The sequence below is a fragment of the Charadrius vociferus genome, unplaced genomic scaffold (assembly GCF_000708025.1).
Source record: "Charadrius vociferus isolate BGI_N301 unplaced genomic scaffold, ASM70802v2 scaffold163, whole genome shotgun sequence".
NCBI lineage: Eukaryota > Metazoa > Chordata > Aves > Charadriiformes > Charadriidae > Charadrius > Charadrius vociferus.
The window spans coordinates 5,999,578-6,016,128 of record NW_009648332.1 but is presented as its reverse complement, the minus strand read 5'-3'; the positions used below and the strand labels follow the sequence as shown (position 1 = coordinate 6,016,128).

General features: G+C 39.1%; 1 protein-coding gene across 1 annotated transcript; it reads right to left on the bottom strand.

The window, feature by feature from the left end:
• Nucleotides 1–339: 339 nt before the first annotated feature.
• On the bottom strand, nucleotides 340–15,752 carry MKNK1 (MAP kinase interacting serine/threonine kinase 1). Its single transcript, XM_009884644.1, has 11 exons — nucleotides 15,638–15,752; nucleotides 14,643–14,740; nucleotides 13,107–13,186; nucleotides 11,576–11,649; nucleotides 7,882–7,986; nucleotides 4,827–4,882; nucleotides 4,146–4,241; nucleotides 2,988–3,182; nucleotides 2,155–2,319; nucleotides 1,503–1,546; nucleotides 340–568 (listed from the first exon to the last, which is right to left on the bottom strand). The coding sequence occupies exons 1-11, from the start codon at nucleotides 15,750–15,752 to the stop codon at nucleotides 340–342; spliced, it is 1,257 nt and encodes a 418-aa protein (XP_009882946.1).
• Between the last annotated feature and the right edge of the window lie 799 nt (nucleotides 15,753–16,551).

Genomic DNA, 16,551 nt, shown 5'->3' with positions numbered 1-16,551 from the left:
TTTTGTTTTGTTTTGTTTTTTTTTCCCCTGATGTTTCCAAGTTCGCATTCTAAAGCATGCTCTTCTAAGAAAATAAGGAAAGCTTAGCGATTTATCACCTCAGATAATACAGCAGCAAACCCATCTTCTCTAGTTTAAAAAGATCAGTTAAATTATCTTAATGCACCAAACCTGACAGGCAAAAAACATTCCCATAAAAAGCTGTCCCCTTAAAGTTACAAGTCACATCACAAGAGCAAGCTTCTAATCAAGGAGTGAGAAGCAGAGAAGCTTTTATCAGCGCTGAAAATCCAAATAAGAACACAGGCTGATCTTGCCAATCCATAGCAAGAAAGAAGTTTAAAAGGCTTTATGGGGAACTGGCTGAAAGTCACTGTTTTTGGTGGCGTGCGTCATTGCTCTGCGCTTGGCGAGGCGGGACTTGGACGGAGGAGAAAGCTTCATGGAGCACACAGCATGGGCAACGTTCTCCTGCTCTGCGCTGAGCTCATTCTCGTGCTGAGACAACTGGCGGTTAAGGGCTATAGCCTCAGCAGCAAAAAGCGTCAGGTCTTTTGTGCTACTGTTCCTTTCAAGGGAAAAGGAAAAAGCAGTTACAACACATGCAAAGAGTCACTTCACCTGGTTACCCTCACAGCAGAATATCTATTTCCTGGCAGTTTTATTTCTCCTATCAAAACATCGATACAGCAAGAAAAATGACCGGTTAATGTTTGCACCTCTCCTCATTGTGAGGACCAGCAATACATAACAAAAACTCTCAGGGATTTTGGAAACAGCTGCGGTTCTAGTTCTCGTTCTGCCAAGGACTCCCCATGTAAACCCAGGAACCCACCTGAGATGCCATGCTTAATTTCTACATGTTAAAAAAGGTTGGGCATATGGGGCAATACTGTTTTCTTTCTTCAGAGAACTGCAATCCCACTATAATTGCACATCTGGCTTAGGGAAATGCATTTTTGATGGGAAGAACCACCTGGAATAGCCAGTGGCAGACATGGAAAGAGAAACAGAGATGTGTGACTCAGGCTCTCTGGTATACAGAATCTGCCATCAAATCACTTTAAATGAGGTTTGCCCAGCTCACAGCTAAATTGATACTGTGATTACCACCAACTACAATGGAAGCCAGATCCAAGTCTGTGTATATGATGATTATTCACCCATCAGAATGTAGTCTCTTTGGATAATGCATGCCTTTATGCCTTTTTTCCCCTCCTGGGCAGCAAACTGCCAAAACCATCATTATTTCCTGTCTAAGATTAGCACTGCACCGCAGGAATCCTTTCCAATGCCTTTCCCACAAACAAGCAGGATTAGATCATAAAGCAAAATCAGAGCTTTAATATTTCTGATGTTCTTAACAAAATCAGTGCTGCACGCTTATGAAGTGCACTCTCAACCAGGGATCTTACCCCTTGATTTGTCACCTCCCATCTCTCCCCATTCTTTCAGTAATGATTCTTGGCCAACTTTACAGACATTAAAAAAAAAAAAATTACCTTTGAAGAACTTGAGGGGTAGGTAATCCCCTTTCAGGAGCCTGCTAGAAGAAGCAGTTATGAAAAGTTAGTTACATATTAGCAGCTTTCCCAAGACAGAGTGATAAAAAAAACCCAACAGGTGACTCCCCCAAATCTTTACAACTAATGGATATTGCATATCCATTCACTGTGGGTTTACAAATCACATTTCAAAATCCATCTCCCCTCACAAGAAGGTAACACAGTCTGCAGGTACAAGACAAGCTTTGGAAGCTCTCCAGAGGGTTCATCCCTTCTTTCCTGAACTGGGAACACTAAAGCAAAAGAGGACACTGCTGTTCTTTTAAAACCGTATCTACCAGCATTCTGCATTACTGTATTAAAGAGTAACATAGTCATTTGTGTACTGCAGTGCTTGGTATTCACAAGAAAGCCATTTAAAATGCATAAAGCAATAATTAAAAGAAAAACTTAAAGCTTGACAGATTCATCCAAGTATTTCCCACACAGAGAAAGAATAAACCCACTGTGTATCGTTTAATTAATCAAAATAAGAGCACTAAAACACGCAGTGACTCTATCAAAAGTTCAGAGACAGGGAACAGCTCGTTTGTCACTCTGGAAGAAGAATAACCCTTTAGAAAAAAAAAATATAAAGACGGATACATACTCCTTGAACCCATGAATGTTGCAAAACTTGAGCAGCACTAAGTCGTTCTTTGGCATCACGAACCAGCAACTTTGAGATGAGATCTTTGGCCTCAGAGGATATATGCGACCAGTCCTTGTCAGGAAATTCATACTTGCCTTCCTGAATGCTCTCAAAGAGCTTGTTCTAGTAAAGGAAAAATTTCTTTAATTCAAATAGCAACTAGAGTGCAACCAGAAGACTTCTCAGATGGAATTAGTCTCACTCAATTTTATCCACCTAATGGGGTGGGTGACAACTGAAACCATCCAGTCTCCTTAAGGAGTCAATGGACAGTGACAGGCAGCTCCACAGAGTGATTCAGTGCAATCTAAGATGAACGTGACACGTAGCATTCTGAAAACACCTTCTCCCCTACCCTCCCTGTAACAGTGCAGCCAATGCACACCACTCAGTTTTTAGAAAGAATAAATTCAGGCCCTGCATGGAGACTCTCCTGGGCCTCAACTTTTATCTGAGGAATTGTGGTGACTACCATAAACCAGGTCAAGAATTACAGAATACAGGAGGATTGTGGGGTGGGAGAAAAGGACGAGGAGAAGCTTCGAGATCTCACATCAGGAGGAGAAAGAGGAAGTTGCCAAACCTTACTTTTGAAAGGCATAGCATCACTCAACTTTTATATTACCACCTTCACTTTTCAGTGACAGCTTATCCTCCCAGATAACTGGTCGGGTTACAGACACAGATCTTCACTGCTGGCATTATGGCAAGTCTTACACCTCATGGGTGCGGGTTTTGCCCCACGGGGCAAACTACACTCTCCCACATCTGCCTAGGACACGCGCATTCACCTGGCAAACTCTGCAGACTTCTCCTCTGTCCCAGCCACAGTCCGTGCCACAGTTACCCACAAAAGGTGGGTAACCACTGAGCATGATGTATAGAATCACTCCCAGGCTCCAAAGATCACATCGCTTGTCATAGAATGTGGCCTCCTCTGTGAAGACTTCAACCACTTCGGGTGCCATGTATTCTGCAGACCCACACTAGGAAACCGAATTCAAGGAAGTTTCAAAAGGAAGGTCAAATCAAAACAAGACTCAGGTTTATCATTCTCTTTATAGTAGGCGGCTTGGTCTAAAAGCAGAATCAGGCATCGGGGACTACTCAAGTTTACTGCTGGCTTTCACTGCACATCTCATTTTGTTAAGCCAAATTACAACTGCTGCATCCCTCAAAGGTTAAATGCAATCACCTAGAGCTTTGAAACATTTTGTAAGCATACTGCACAGAAAAAAAATAACACATTTCAGGTGTAAGGACTACAGAGACCTAATACAAGGCAAAATAGCTCCTACTGTTCTTTAGCAGAATCATAAGCTGTTCCATATGAATCTATGATCCTTTATACAGGGTCAAAATACTAATTTACATATTTCAGGTTTCTAAGTCTTACCCATTAGGTATCAGGCTTTTCAGAAAGTAAACAAGTATATCATGGGAGGTGATTTCCATAAAAGACTCCTGCAAAACTGTCAGATTTTAATTTCGCAGTAATGCCAAAAGCATAGCACTCTAGTTTTCCAAATTCATGTGTATTATAAAGCCACACACTGATTACAGAGCTTGCATTGCACTTAGCTCATGGGTCTTAGCTACAGAACCCAAATATGGGGAAATGAACACAAAACTGATGTTCAAACTCTGTCCATAAGCACACTAAAAGCCCCCACAAAAAGCTTCCTCATTTGATGGGGTAAGAGACAAACAGGATCAAGGTGTTACTTTCTGGCTAAGAGGAAAATTAACACAATGAGGTCCTGTGCTTTTGTATATTTGTTCTATGACTGGGAAACCAAGACAGTATTTACCACACATACACCCGCCTTAAATGAACTATCCACCACTAGGTATAGTTAGAGTAAGCCCTCTGGAAGCTCTCCTCTGGAGACAAGAAAATTGTTCTATCGTAGAAGAGAAAAAGCATGGAGCCACAGTAGGTCTCTTACGGGCGTTGTTAATTCAGGAGTTGTTATTGGAGTACATGCACTGTTCAGCTTCACCCCGCTACCAAGATCAAAGTCACATATTTTTACAGGTGATACCTAAAAACAAGGACAAAACAGTAAAAGGTCCAGAAGACTAGGGCTAATGCAATATACATGAATACTGCGACACATAGAAAACCTCAGGACAAAAACCAAGTTGTTGTAGCAGGAGGACTAGCGAAACCCTAGTCTCTTACAAGTATAGTCCACTCCTTATATTTGTTGCCTCTGTCCCAGTTGCTCTCACGTCCCCAGCATCTGGACCTATTACCTTAATTTTTTATTTGGCTAGGCAAGTGCCAGTACACACTGGGACGGTTTGGGAACTATATGTAAGATGACCAGCTGGCCTGTAGATGTTGCTTGTCCATCTGGGTACTGCCTCAGAACAGACGAGATGCTAAGTTGTAATTGCCATGCCCCCTGTAAGAACAGCTGGCTTTTTATCTCCTAGCCAGATGCACAAATTTTTACAGCTCACAGAAGAATTTAGTCTCTTTTGGGCTTCAGTTCTATTAAATTTAGTTGAAGATCACTAATGGGTTCAAAAGTACTCAGGAAGAGAAAGACAGAATGTGAGAGCTGTCTTTGGAAACCAAGTTAAAAAATACACTTCAGAAGGTTAAGAGACCAGGGTAGCACCTTGTCTGGAGATTCGCACAGGATGTTTTCAGGCTTCAGGTCCCTGTGAGCAATACCTAAACAAGAGTACAAACATTCATTAGAGAAGATACTCTCCCGTTCTATTTCTCATTACCTCTCTTTATTAGAAGGTGACCTGGGAAATATTCTAGGCCTCAGTTTGCTATGCAGCCTCCCCTTAATGATACTGCAAATAACTGAATTTCAAAGTGTGTTTGTCAAAAGTCACTGTTGCATCCTGCTATGCCTTTATCATCGTCAAATGTATATAAGAGTCAGTCAAGCAAATAAGAACCTGCTAACACTGGAACTTTTTGGCTTAGCCCAAATTAATTATGTTAATTAAAACCAGCTTATTGAGATGGCTGACCTGTAGGAAAGTTTACTTGTGTACACAGTTTAGTCAAAAGATTTTTGTGCCTTCTACAGTAATGTTCTTTTTTCCAAAGGGATCAATTGGTGGTTTGCTGAACTCCTACCAGCACAAACAATACCTCAGGCACTCTCCCCCCCAAAAAAACCCCTGAGTTCCCAGCTGAAAATATCATCCCTTTAACAGTGAGGTACGTATTTATTCCTGAAGTAAAATAAAAATTAAATGGTATGGTTGGAGATGCAGAAGGAAAGGCCAAAGGAGAAGAACAAAAAGGCTTCTACGTTCATTCAAACTGCTATCAGAATAGGTAAACCCAATAGGGAAATACAAAGTTATCCACCTGTCAAATTCACATGCAAAGGTGGTTCTAGATTGTTAAAGCCGTTCTTCAAATGCCTAAATACACAATTTCCGTAAGTTCTCCATTTAATATGATCAAACTTAAGAGGAAGGGAGAAAATGAGAACCAAAAATCAAACGAGCAACTTGGCTGTAATGCAACTGCGCTTTACCGTTGCTTAAAAAAATTACACTCGAAGTACACTTAATACTACTTCAGAGTATGAGGGGGGAAAAAAAAAAAATCCCATCAAATTCTAGGTAAGGTAGTTTCTAATGTCTTTTCTTCAGCACAATCCACAAGACATGACTTAAAATATAACATTAACAGTGTAGCATAGCACTGATCGAAAGGAATCCGAGCTTTTATAATGATGCAGTTCACAATGCTTATGCATGGAAGATGGGAAACATGATAAACGACGATGGCCCATGCTGACCTGTACAGCAAGGCTGACAAAACTCCCAACGGTTGGTTTGGCTTGCAATGTAAAACCCAACAGCACTTTTCTGTATTATAGTTCGAATTCAAAAGTCTGATTATATAACATTTTATTCTGCAGTTACACACAGCACTGAGAAAAGAAAACAACTGCCTTTAAACACTCCTCCAGTGGATTATTAGCAATAAAGCACACATATCCCAAGTGGGTGTAAGGCAATATTATGATCCAGCTGAGTTTTAAGCTACTCCTGGCAAAAGAATTAGTTGTCCTCATTCAATTTTTTTTTAAAGGATCTAGCTATAGCACTTCACTGTTAAGCTGTGCAATAAAACTGCTCTAATTTCCTGTTTATTTTAGTGTTCTGTATGCTACTTACTAATTATTTTAACATCACACTGAAGAATCATAAAGAGAACAATAAAATGAAAGGGGGTGGTGTAGCCGATTCTGCAAGCCATGTCCCTACTGCACCAAAGCAAACAACAAGAAGTGGATTGCTGTTCTAAAAGCCATTTTAATGAATCACTGCCATCTTGTTTGGGGAAAGGGGAATTAAAAATAAAAGCTGAGAGAGAACTACAGAAAGATATTAGCTGAGTTAACTTCCTTGAACAGTGTTCCTAGACTTTCAGCTGTTAAGCAACTACTATAGCCCGAACACATCAAATACACATTTCTCCACATGTTCAACATGTTTCCTCTTATTTGCCTCATATCTCAAAATCAAAGTTTTCTAAACACAGGTATTCAAAGAGTACATTCTCTGCAGGCTTAAAGTTGAGTTATCGCATAGACGGGCTATGAAGATTATCAAGAATCTTAATTCAAACTAAGTTTGTTTCCACATTCAAATGAACTTCTGGTAAGAGTCACAACATGTGACAAGATCCCTATTCCTCAGGTTTACCACTTTCTTTATTCCTTATGGATTGCTACACTTCTCTTTAATGGGTTCAACCTATCGAGGTACCAATGTTATGATTCCAACTCAACCACATAAGCCATCCTGTGACATAGAAGTAAAGCTTGTAATTAAACATTTATTGGACTGAGGTCAGTAGTAAACAACTTAGCAAACACAGATGTGCTGAACATCTGTAAAACCAGGCTAATCATAATGGCAAAATGAACGGAGAGAAAAGTTTATCAGAATAAATAACCAATAACCACAGCCTCCAATTACATGCCATTCTATTCAGAGGTAGTCACTGTAATCAAATGAAAGCAAACATTAACTGAAGCTGCTTAATCTATGCAAGACCAGATAATCATAACATAGCTTTAAAATCTTTCGTATCATATTCAACACAAACATATACTCTGGGATGACCATAATGCTCACAGATATTTTGAAATGAAAAAAAGTAAGTACTCCCAAGTAGAAAAAGCAACAGGAAAACATTTTAACATAAAAGAACTCTCTACAAACACAGCTGCTTTTAAATCTGAGCAAATCTTTAATGAAATAAGGACACCTTCAAACAAGGATTATGGTTTACTTCTAGGTCTCTTAACCCAACAGTGGGTGCCTAAATGCGAGATCAAAAGCTCCTACAAACAAAGAGGTCTCGTAATCAGCAGAAATTTTGGATAAATGCAGAAAAGCATCTCTGTAAACCCAAAAGAGGAGGAAATTAAAAAGAATATTATCTCCCTTTTGAATAACCTTTACATGGTAGCTTAAGTAACAAGAACAAGCAAACAGATTCAACCCTAATGTTAATTCTCCCTGTATGCCGGTTTAACTTTTCTTCTTCAAAAGGCTATATCATCTTAACACAGCTGATTACCCAAACTACCACATTATGAAAATAGTATTATAGAGGAAAACAGCATCTGTCATCTGGCATTACCGTAAATAGAAATGCTAGTAAAGGAGACAGCCTTCTCTTACCTTTTGTATGAAGAAAATCCAGAGCAGAGGCAATATCTCTCACCACTTTGCTAGCTTCTCGTTCATTGAAGTGCTTCCGCCTTTGTATATGGGCCAGGATTGAACCTGTCAGAGGAACAGGTAAAAGGGAAAACCTTAGTATGCATGCTGCCTGGGCTGAGAAAAGGCTTTGTCAATACAAGGATAAAAATGCAATAGCCGCTACTAGTCTGCCACAAAGGGAGAACTGATTGCAGTGTGAACGGAGCCAGAAGTAATTTAGAAAAGTTATTTGCAACTAATACTCTGTCCTAGTATGTTTATGTGGCAGAAACTGAAGTGTCACCATCCCATGTTTTCATATGAAAATAGCCTCAGAAAATAATTGTGAACTAGTACCAAGTATCATGAACCGATAACCTCTTTTCTCATATTTTATAACAGCTTTTCACAGCAGGCAACTTCTGTGGACTGAACAGGGGAATGACTAAGAAGAAAAAGGTACAACTGAGCAGCTTCAATGCTTAGGAATGCTAGAGCATAATTTTCAAATGCTGCAGCCCTCTAGTTTAAGCACAGCATGAGAGGCAATCATGTTTTACTGCCCCAGCATGACTGGTGCGTTTTCCATACAGTGAACAGTAGAGACTTGCTAATAGTACTAGTAAACCTCAAACATCAGCTAAGGACGTACACAGCACTTCAACAAAACCCACCCTTCCCCAGGTCACAGGTGGCCATCCTTAAACTAACTCTCCTCATATTGTGCAATGTGACAATTGAAACCCTGCACTTAAAGTCAAGTATACACATTTTTTGTCTCAACACCATCAAAATAAAAAAAAAAAAAAACATTCTACCTTTAAAATACACAGTAAAATTCCCAGTGACATTAAGGTAAGGTTCATACACTGACTTTAGCCAAAATTTGCGCAGGGACATGAAATCTGACAAAAGACCTCTCAAATATGAACACACTGAAAGACTGGTAGCTTGTAGGCAGAGCTCTTCTGGTATCCCTTTAACAAAGGATAAAGGGAGGTTTGATTCCTTATCTTCTTTAAGTTAATTCCATCAACCTTCTCAAAAGATTAAAAGTGTCTTTAAAAAAAACAGTTAAACATAGTTCACAGAGATCCAAGCCCACTAAATAGCCTTAGTACTGTCTTACATTTTCTTACCCAGAGTGGTGTATTTATAAAAACAATCAGGCAGATAAATTCAAGAAGTAACTACATTTGTTATTAGCCCCCGATACAGTAAACATTTTCTGTCTCAGATGATTTCATTTTTATTCTTCAGTTCTAGATGTAGAAGGAAACCTCCCATTGTCAATTGCGGTAATTCCTGTTCTTATACCATCAACACTGCTACCACTCCTCCACAACAAGGATTCAGAGAGGAAACAGGAAAGACAGTCAAAAAGAAGAAAGATGGACAAAAGACTCTTTGGATATGCTTTGATATGACAAGAAAGTCCAGACACAGATATCCTGTGTCAAATGGGGGGAGGAAGGCCACTTTGGGCCAGGTTATCAGATTTCAAATACATAAGGTTTCCTTTGCCAAAAACAACAGTTTCTAGTTTGCTACAAATTTCTTAGGGGCACAGAGTTCAAAGGGTTTCCTGGTATAGTTGTTCTTCACAGCTTTAGAAAGTAGGAACAGTTCTTGAATGTTTCCATCTCTGTGGAAAAGACCCCAGACTTTGCAGGAAACAATACTGAACCACCTGAAGTGCTCATTCCACTCAGCAGGTTTATTTCAGATTACCCTTCTGAATAGTGCTGATGTTCCAAACTCTCTCAGATAAGAATTATATCAATATCAACGAACAGAGCTGATGTTCCAAACTCTCTCAGATAAGAATAATATCATTATCAATGAAAATATACGCTACAGACTTTATATTCAGCCCACATACAGGAATCCCACAAGCAGAAAGAATAGCAGGGCGCTCCTGCCACAGTCATTAGCACCTCTTCAGTATTCAGAGAGAAAGGATCATATAGCACCTCCCAAAATGCATTTCAAAGGAAGAGAAAAAAAAAGGAGGAAAGGACTCTTAAATCATGCAACTTCAGTATAATAAGACGGATTTTAATGCTTTCAATTATAAAATGCTGTCAGGCAAGGATATTAAACAGTTTCTGCATATCACAGTGAATTGAACACAGATAAAATGGGAGCAGAGCTCCTTCAGTTACCACAGCTACAGGAAGGCAAAGCAGAAAATGGAAAACGCAAGTTATGCCCCAACATCGTAGGTAACATCGGTCTCAGACTGGAGTTACTAAAGTAAGGCTTGCATTTAAGATTCATGTTCTTATTCTTGCCAGCCACACTGCTTATATGAAAATCTGTAGTGCATCAGAAGCTGGTCTGACCCCCAATTCCCACTTTTTCCTTCTTCAAACCCATATACCTAACACTACACCACTTTTTCCTTCTTCAAACCCATATACTTAACACTACAACCCACACTGCTTATATGAAAATCTGTAGTGCATCAGAAGCTGGTCTGACCCCCAATTCCCACTTTTTCCTTCTTCAAACCCATATACCTAACACTACAAATGCTGAAATTTTTCAAAGAGAAAACTACACTCAGCCCTAGCTGACCACTGTAAAAACAGTAGCTAAGAGAAGGGAGAAGACTTGGGTTATTATCCTCTCAAGCAGCCGTGCGAGTACACTGACTCACACTCAAAGAGCGTTAACTAACGAGAGGATGTGGAGATGGGAAAACAGACAAATGCAGATTCATCTCAATCGAGCCCTATTATAGCTAATTTGTCAGAGAAGTCGGTGCATTAAAGGGAACAGTGTTAGAGGAAACCACAATGAAATGATGCAGTAATTTTGAGGGAAGGTAAACAAAAGCTTTTACTTAAGAAAAAAAGAACAAGTCCTTCTTTTTTAAAAAAAAGTTCTGCACCTATACTGAAACAATTTGCATTTCTTGCACATATGGTTTGCTACTGAAAACTTTCTTGACCAGTGACAATAGATGATGTTCTATGGACAGAAGTATACTCCTTCAGAAACTCAGTTTTTCTTTGAAGGGTGGGCCACGCTTTTAACTGCTGGTTTTGCACTGCCATGCAATTAATGGATACTATAATTATGCTCAATGCAGACAGACGTGAGAAAGTCCACAAAGTGTTTGATATAGCCTTCTCATTCCCCAGGTGAGTGTTAAATGCTGGAGACCAGTGACCACACATGCTCAATTGATTGGCCCTCAAACAGCCACAAGCAGACTGCTTCACAATTACAGCAACCTCAGGCAGAAGCAAAATGTTTTTCCCAAAGGTGCTCTGTGAGTTTCAGGAAACAAAGTCAATCCTCCATCACAGGAAAATGCTACTAGAGTATATAGATGCTGCATTAAGATCATGAATAATACCTGACATACTGTGTGTCTCCTCTTGCCTGAAGGTACTGTGACCTACTAACTATATTCCGAAGCTTCCATTTTAATAGAGCTGACATTTCCATCGCTTAACTACAAGAAAGGGATTGCAAATGTATGACCAGACCCATCAATATTCAAGGATAACCACACTTCAAGCTTTATCTATTATTTCCTCTACTACTTCTTTGTCTTAAAATTCTCAAGCATTTAAAATAAGCTCTTCATTTTCCACTTTAAAACACTGATACAAACAGGACTAAGATGATTCAAGGAACAAAGACAGTTACTGCACGGTACCTCCTCGCAGCTTCTCAAAGACAAGGTAGTATCTTGTGTCATCTTCAAAAAATTCTATCAACTCCAAAATGTTCCTTTAAAGAAAAAAAAAAAAAAAAAAAAAAAAGGAGGGGAAATACAAGAAACAGGCACAGAGTGTAAACAGAACAATGAAGAGTTTCAGCACAGATAATAAAGAAGTGCCAGAAGAAACCAAAAATAAAAGCTTTAATTAAACAAGTTGCTTTGGTTGCCTATGGCATTAAAACCACATTTCCAACTCACACTGAAATTTAAGGGGAGAAAACAGGCCAAGCACCAAAATCAGAGAGGATTGTGAAAGAGTTCTGCTACCGCTCAATTGACAGGAAGATAACTGGTAATAGGTTGTATTTAATAATTTAGAACATTGCATTTGTGCTGAAGGCAAGAACAACAACAAAAAAATTAAATTGGCATTCTTTCTCTCTGTAAATCACAAGGCAGAACACACAGGGCTCAAAGTAGACAGGCATCTGTCAACGTGACAGTAAATCCAGTGCCTTAGTTACCATTTTTAGACTAATTAACCCCTGTTTCGCTAGCGTACAGTCTTTGCAGCACAAACACCCCATGATGCCTTGAGAATGTCAAATGCATAAGTTCAGATTTTTCTGTACTTACAGTACACAAAATCCAAATTCTCCATGAGGTCATGAAAGCTTGTGTTTTTCATCAGTTGTGCACTAGATGACCACATGCTCTTAGCCATGCACAGACCAAAGATATAATCTGCTTCTCTATAGCACAACTGAAGCCCATGAAGTCGGTAAACAAGTTTGGTTTTAAATTATCTTTAAGTGCTGTACTAGAAATTTGTAAAAAAGGCTCAATGTAAGCTGAGCAACTGTAGTATAGGTAACAGCTGTTGTACACATTCTAGATTAATAGAGATACATCCAAAGGAGCATTTTCAGAATTGGCTTAAACTCATCCAAGCATGCTGGCACTGGCTGCGCAGCTTTTTCCTCCTTTTCAGACACAAGTAGCAGCTTTAAAGTTGCTTCATCCTGTGGCTATGTGAAGTCAGCACACACCCAAATGAAAACTAAATTAGCTTTTGGCTGATCTAAGAGTTCCCAGTGCAAAAGCAGGAAGGCTGACACAAAAAGAAGGACAAATCACATGCAAAGGAAAGGAACGGCAATACTATTCTGTTCAACAGCAGCTGGTATCAGGTCAGCTTTTGCTGATGGTGAAATGACAGGGGAGAGTGTCAAAATGTTAATTCCTCATTTGGACAAAAGCCATGCATCACTGAAGCACATTCAGGCTACACTAGCCTGGTTGCTAATTGAATTATTCGATTTTTAATTTGTAAATATTTCCCTAAATTTCACAGGTAAGAGAAAGGGAAGTTCTTATTTTGAATAGGTCAAGTCTAAACATCAACTGGTTTTAAGGAGACTACTGCAAATCTCCTAACCTAGTCACACATAAGAGGCTTAAAAAATTGAAAAAAAATATTCAAGATACTTCAAATAAACAAACACACAAGAGACTCCATACTTACTTGTTACCCTGACACTGATACAGCGTTTCTATTTCACGAAAAACCCGACTCCGACTATGCCCAGCATTTTTTTCAATGATCTGTGGAAAGAGGTAGAGCTTATATTCAAAAAAATACTGCAGGAACTGCGCATGTGGCTCTGGAATTAGATAACTGATAGATAACTAAAGCTTGAATCTCAGACATGTCCATCAGAGAGAAACAACCACCTCTGTTTGTTTAATTTGTCATCTGTCATCTACTTAGTGCCAGCAGAGCTCCAAAAGGCATTCAAAGGACAAGAGAAACGAGGACAGGAAGAGAAGAAAGGAACTAAATCCACATGTTACACAGTCACGGACCAGTTACCACAAGCTTTTTCTTGCATCACTAACTCTGCAATATGCAGAAAAGGATATCCTTTTGAGTCCTAACAAAAATAGATTTGAGTCACATCAGACCTTGACCAGTCAAAAAGAAGAGCTTTGTCATTATAGGCATTTAAGTTAAAAGTACTAAATTCACCACAAGAGTTTGGCTCATAGTGCAAACTTCGTGGAGACCCAATAATAGGACCTAACATATTAGAGAAAACATACATTCAATCTCAGAGCTCTTCTGTACTGCCATCAGAAGTCACCTTCCTTCACACATTCCTGAGACTGAAAGAGGACAAGGGCTTACCACAGAGGCTGAGACTGAATGATTGCTACGTGAACTGAAAGCTCATGACATTGCCGCAAATACTACCACCATCTCTATTCAGTATCTGTTTCTCATTTTTACAGCCAGAGTTCTCCAGTACAATGGGCAACCATTCACCAGTACTACATGGGACTTGGTAGCTGATCACGCCTAATTCATAATGTAGCAGTTTGTTTATTCCAGACTTTCAGCTTCAACAATTCTACAAAGTACACACACCATTACAGCATCTATAGGACTAGATTTTTAAAGGGACTTAAAATTTTCTGCCTATGTTTTTTGCAAAAGAATCAAGCATAAAACTTTCCTATTACTATTATTTGTGTTTTTAATTAAATGGGGGACTCAGGAAAACCACAAATCTGTAAGTGGGCCCTAACGCTTAATATAATGGTATTACAGAAGATTCACCTCTATCAAAAAAATAAGAGACATCTTTACATGAACTAGTGGCAGTAACAGATGCTCTCTGAACAGCATTCTCAAAAGCTTGTATGTTTGGTAGGCCATGCTAGATAATGACTCAGTCTCTTCTTTCATAAGAAGAAATAAAAACTGGTAGGACTACAATAAAATTAGGACATGAGAGGAAAGCCTGCCCCGAGATCTAACCATCACACAGTCATTTACTGTTTGTGAGTTCTATCTGCTACCGATAGGCCAGTTCACTTGAGAGGCACAATACTTAAGGTGACAGATATCTCAATCGTTATAAAGTAGGCTTATTTCAAGCATCAAAAATTTTCTAAAAGCTTTTGCTATTGCCCCCTCTATTACAGGCTTTCACTGAGATACTAGGAGGGAGAAGATGAGTTACAGACAGAAGAGATACTGCTTTTATTCTATACTTACTTTTACTGCATATTCTTTCCCAGTTTGGAGGCTGACAGCACCCTGAACTTTGGCATATGCTCCCTCACCAAGAAGCTCGGCAGTCAGCTTGTACAAGTCTGCCAAAGAAATCCAACAGAAAGGACACATTAGCCAAAGCATTTCAGTGAATAACATCAAGACAAGCTATTTGTCTGATGAACATCCCTCATATGACAGCAACTGAAAAATCCCTTGGTAATGAAGACCGAAAATAGATTTATGCAGTATTAAAGTAGACGTACCAGCCTTAATTATGCCTCATTTTTCACTTCTCCCCTTCAAGTTCAAGGAAAAATTAAAGTAGGCTTCATTCCAGCATCAGAATTACAAGTTTGTTCACAGAGGAAACATTTTATATCAGTAATTTTTAGGACCTCATCCACCTTCCCTGTCTTCGTGTAAAACCCAAAACTAATTTTTTCAGGTGGAAAACATTTCATTACTTGATCAGAAAATGCCTACTATATAAAAATCTACTGGCAGAGACAGTGGTTTAAGTATAATTGAAATATGAGTGTTTAAATCTAGAAGACTTTAAGGTTTAAACCTAGAAGACTGCTACCATCTTGATTTGCAATGTACCTTACAATGCTACTTTCTCACTAAGAAGCTCTATGCTGGTCAGTTTTGTCACACCGAACTGTATTTTACCTACAATGCTTCACAGCATTTGTGCTCATGTCTATTCAATCAAAACATTTTGACATCAGCACCATTTCTACAGGAAAAAAAAAAAACAACAAAAAATACAAAACAAAACACCAAACCAAAACACAGCACCAGATTATGAATAGGACTCAGATTTCAACATTAAGAGAAGAAAAAGAGACTGAAGACCGAAACATGGAGGATAACAAAAAACCAGAAATGTTAACTCATAATGTTTGCCAAAAATCAATGTTTAGCTAAGAAAACTAGGAACAGCAGAGACAAAACAGACCGCTACAATTGAAAGCTTAGAAGTTACCACCAACCTTCAAACTTCCCAGGGACATGATCTGTGGCTCTGGTTCTTTTTTTCTTTTTCCTTTTCCCACTGTCTGCTATGGGGAGAGGTTGACTGCTGACCATCTCTGTGTGGCAGAACATAAAGGTGCTTTTAACACAACCAATTACTTTAGGAGAAAACGAACATTCTCTTGTTTCTCTTCTTGCCTTCATCACAGGCTGCCATCTCTCCATAGGCTGCCATCTCTCCCCCAAATATCAGAGGAAACCTAAAAAGACAATTTGGGTGCTAATTGACAGCTCTCGGGAGGTTTGATAGACAAACGTAAAAACAGAAGAAAGTAACGATGGATCTTTACTGAATCCTCCTCTCGCAGCACAGTAGGGTAAAGCACGGTAATAACCTTGTCAACAACCAGCATGAGTTACCCCCAACATAATGCATGCCTTGACCAGACAGGATTTACAGCCTTCACAAGAGCATTATTCTTTGAGCTATTCTACTGTTTCACAAGTAAATTTTTTTTTTCAAGTCATCTTATGAAAATGAGTTTCCAAAACAGGAGGAAGGTGTGGGGAAGTTTCAAACAACCCAGCGAAATAAAACAACCACAGGAGTTAACAGGTCAAAGGCACTATCTAGGTCAGTTTATGCTGCCAAAAGGCCAGAAAAAAAAACCCCAAACATTTCTCACAGAACCATAATGTGCCTTTCTAAACCACAGATCAGTGGATAACTTATGCTCCAAAACAAGCAGCATTTATGGCATTTAGGTATTTTTTCCTGCATTACTATCTACAGATATTACAAGAGCTTAGTCAGAGATAACAATTCACTGATCCAAGATAATATGGCAGAAAAAGAAAAAACATCTCCATATTCTTATGGAAGGCCCAAATAAAAACATTGCGATATGCTTCCTCTGCCAGAGGCTGCTTC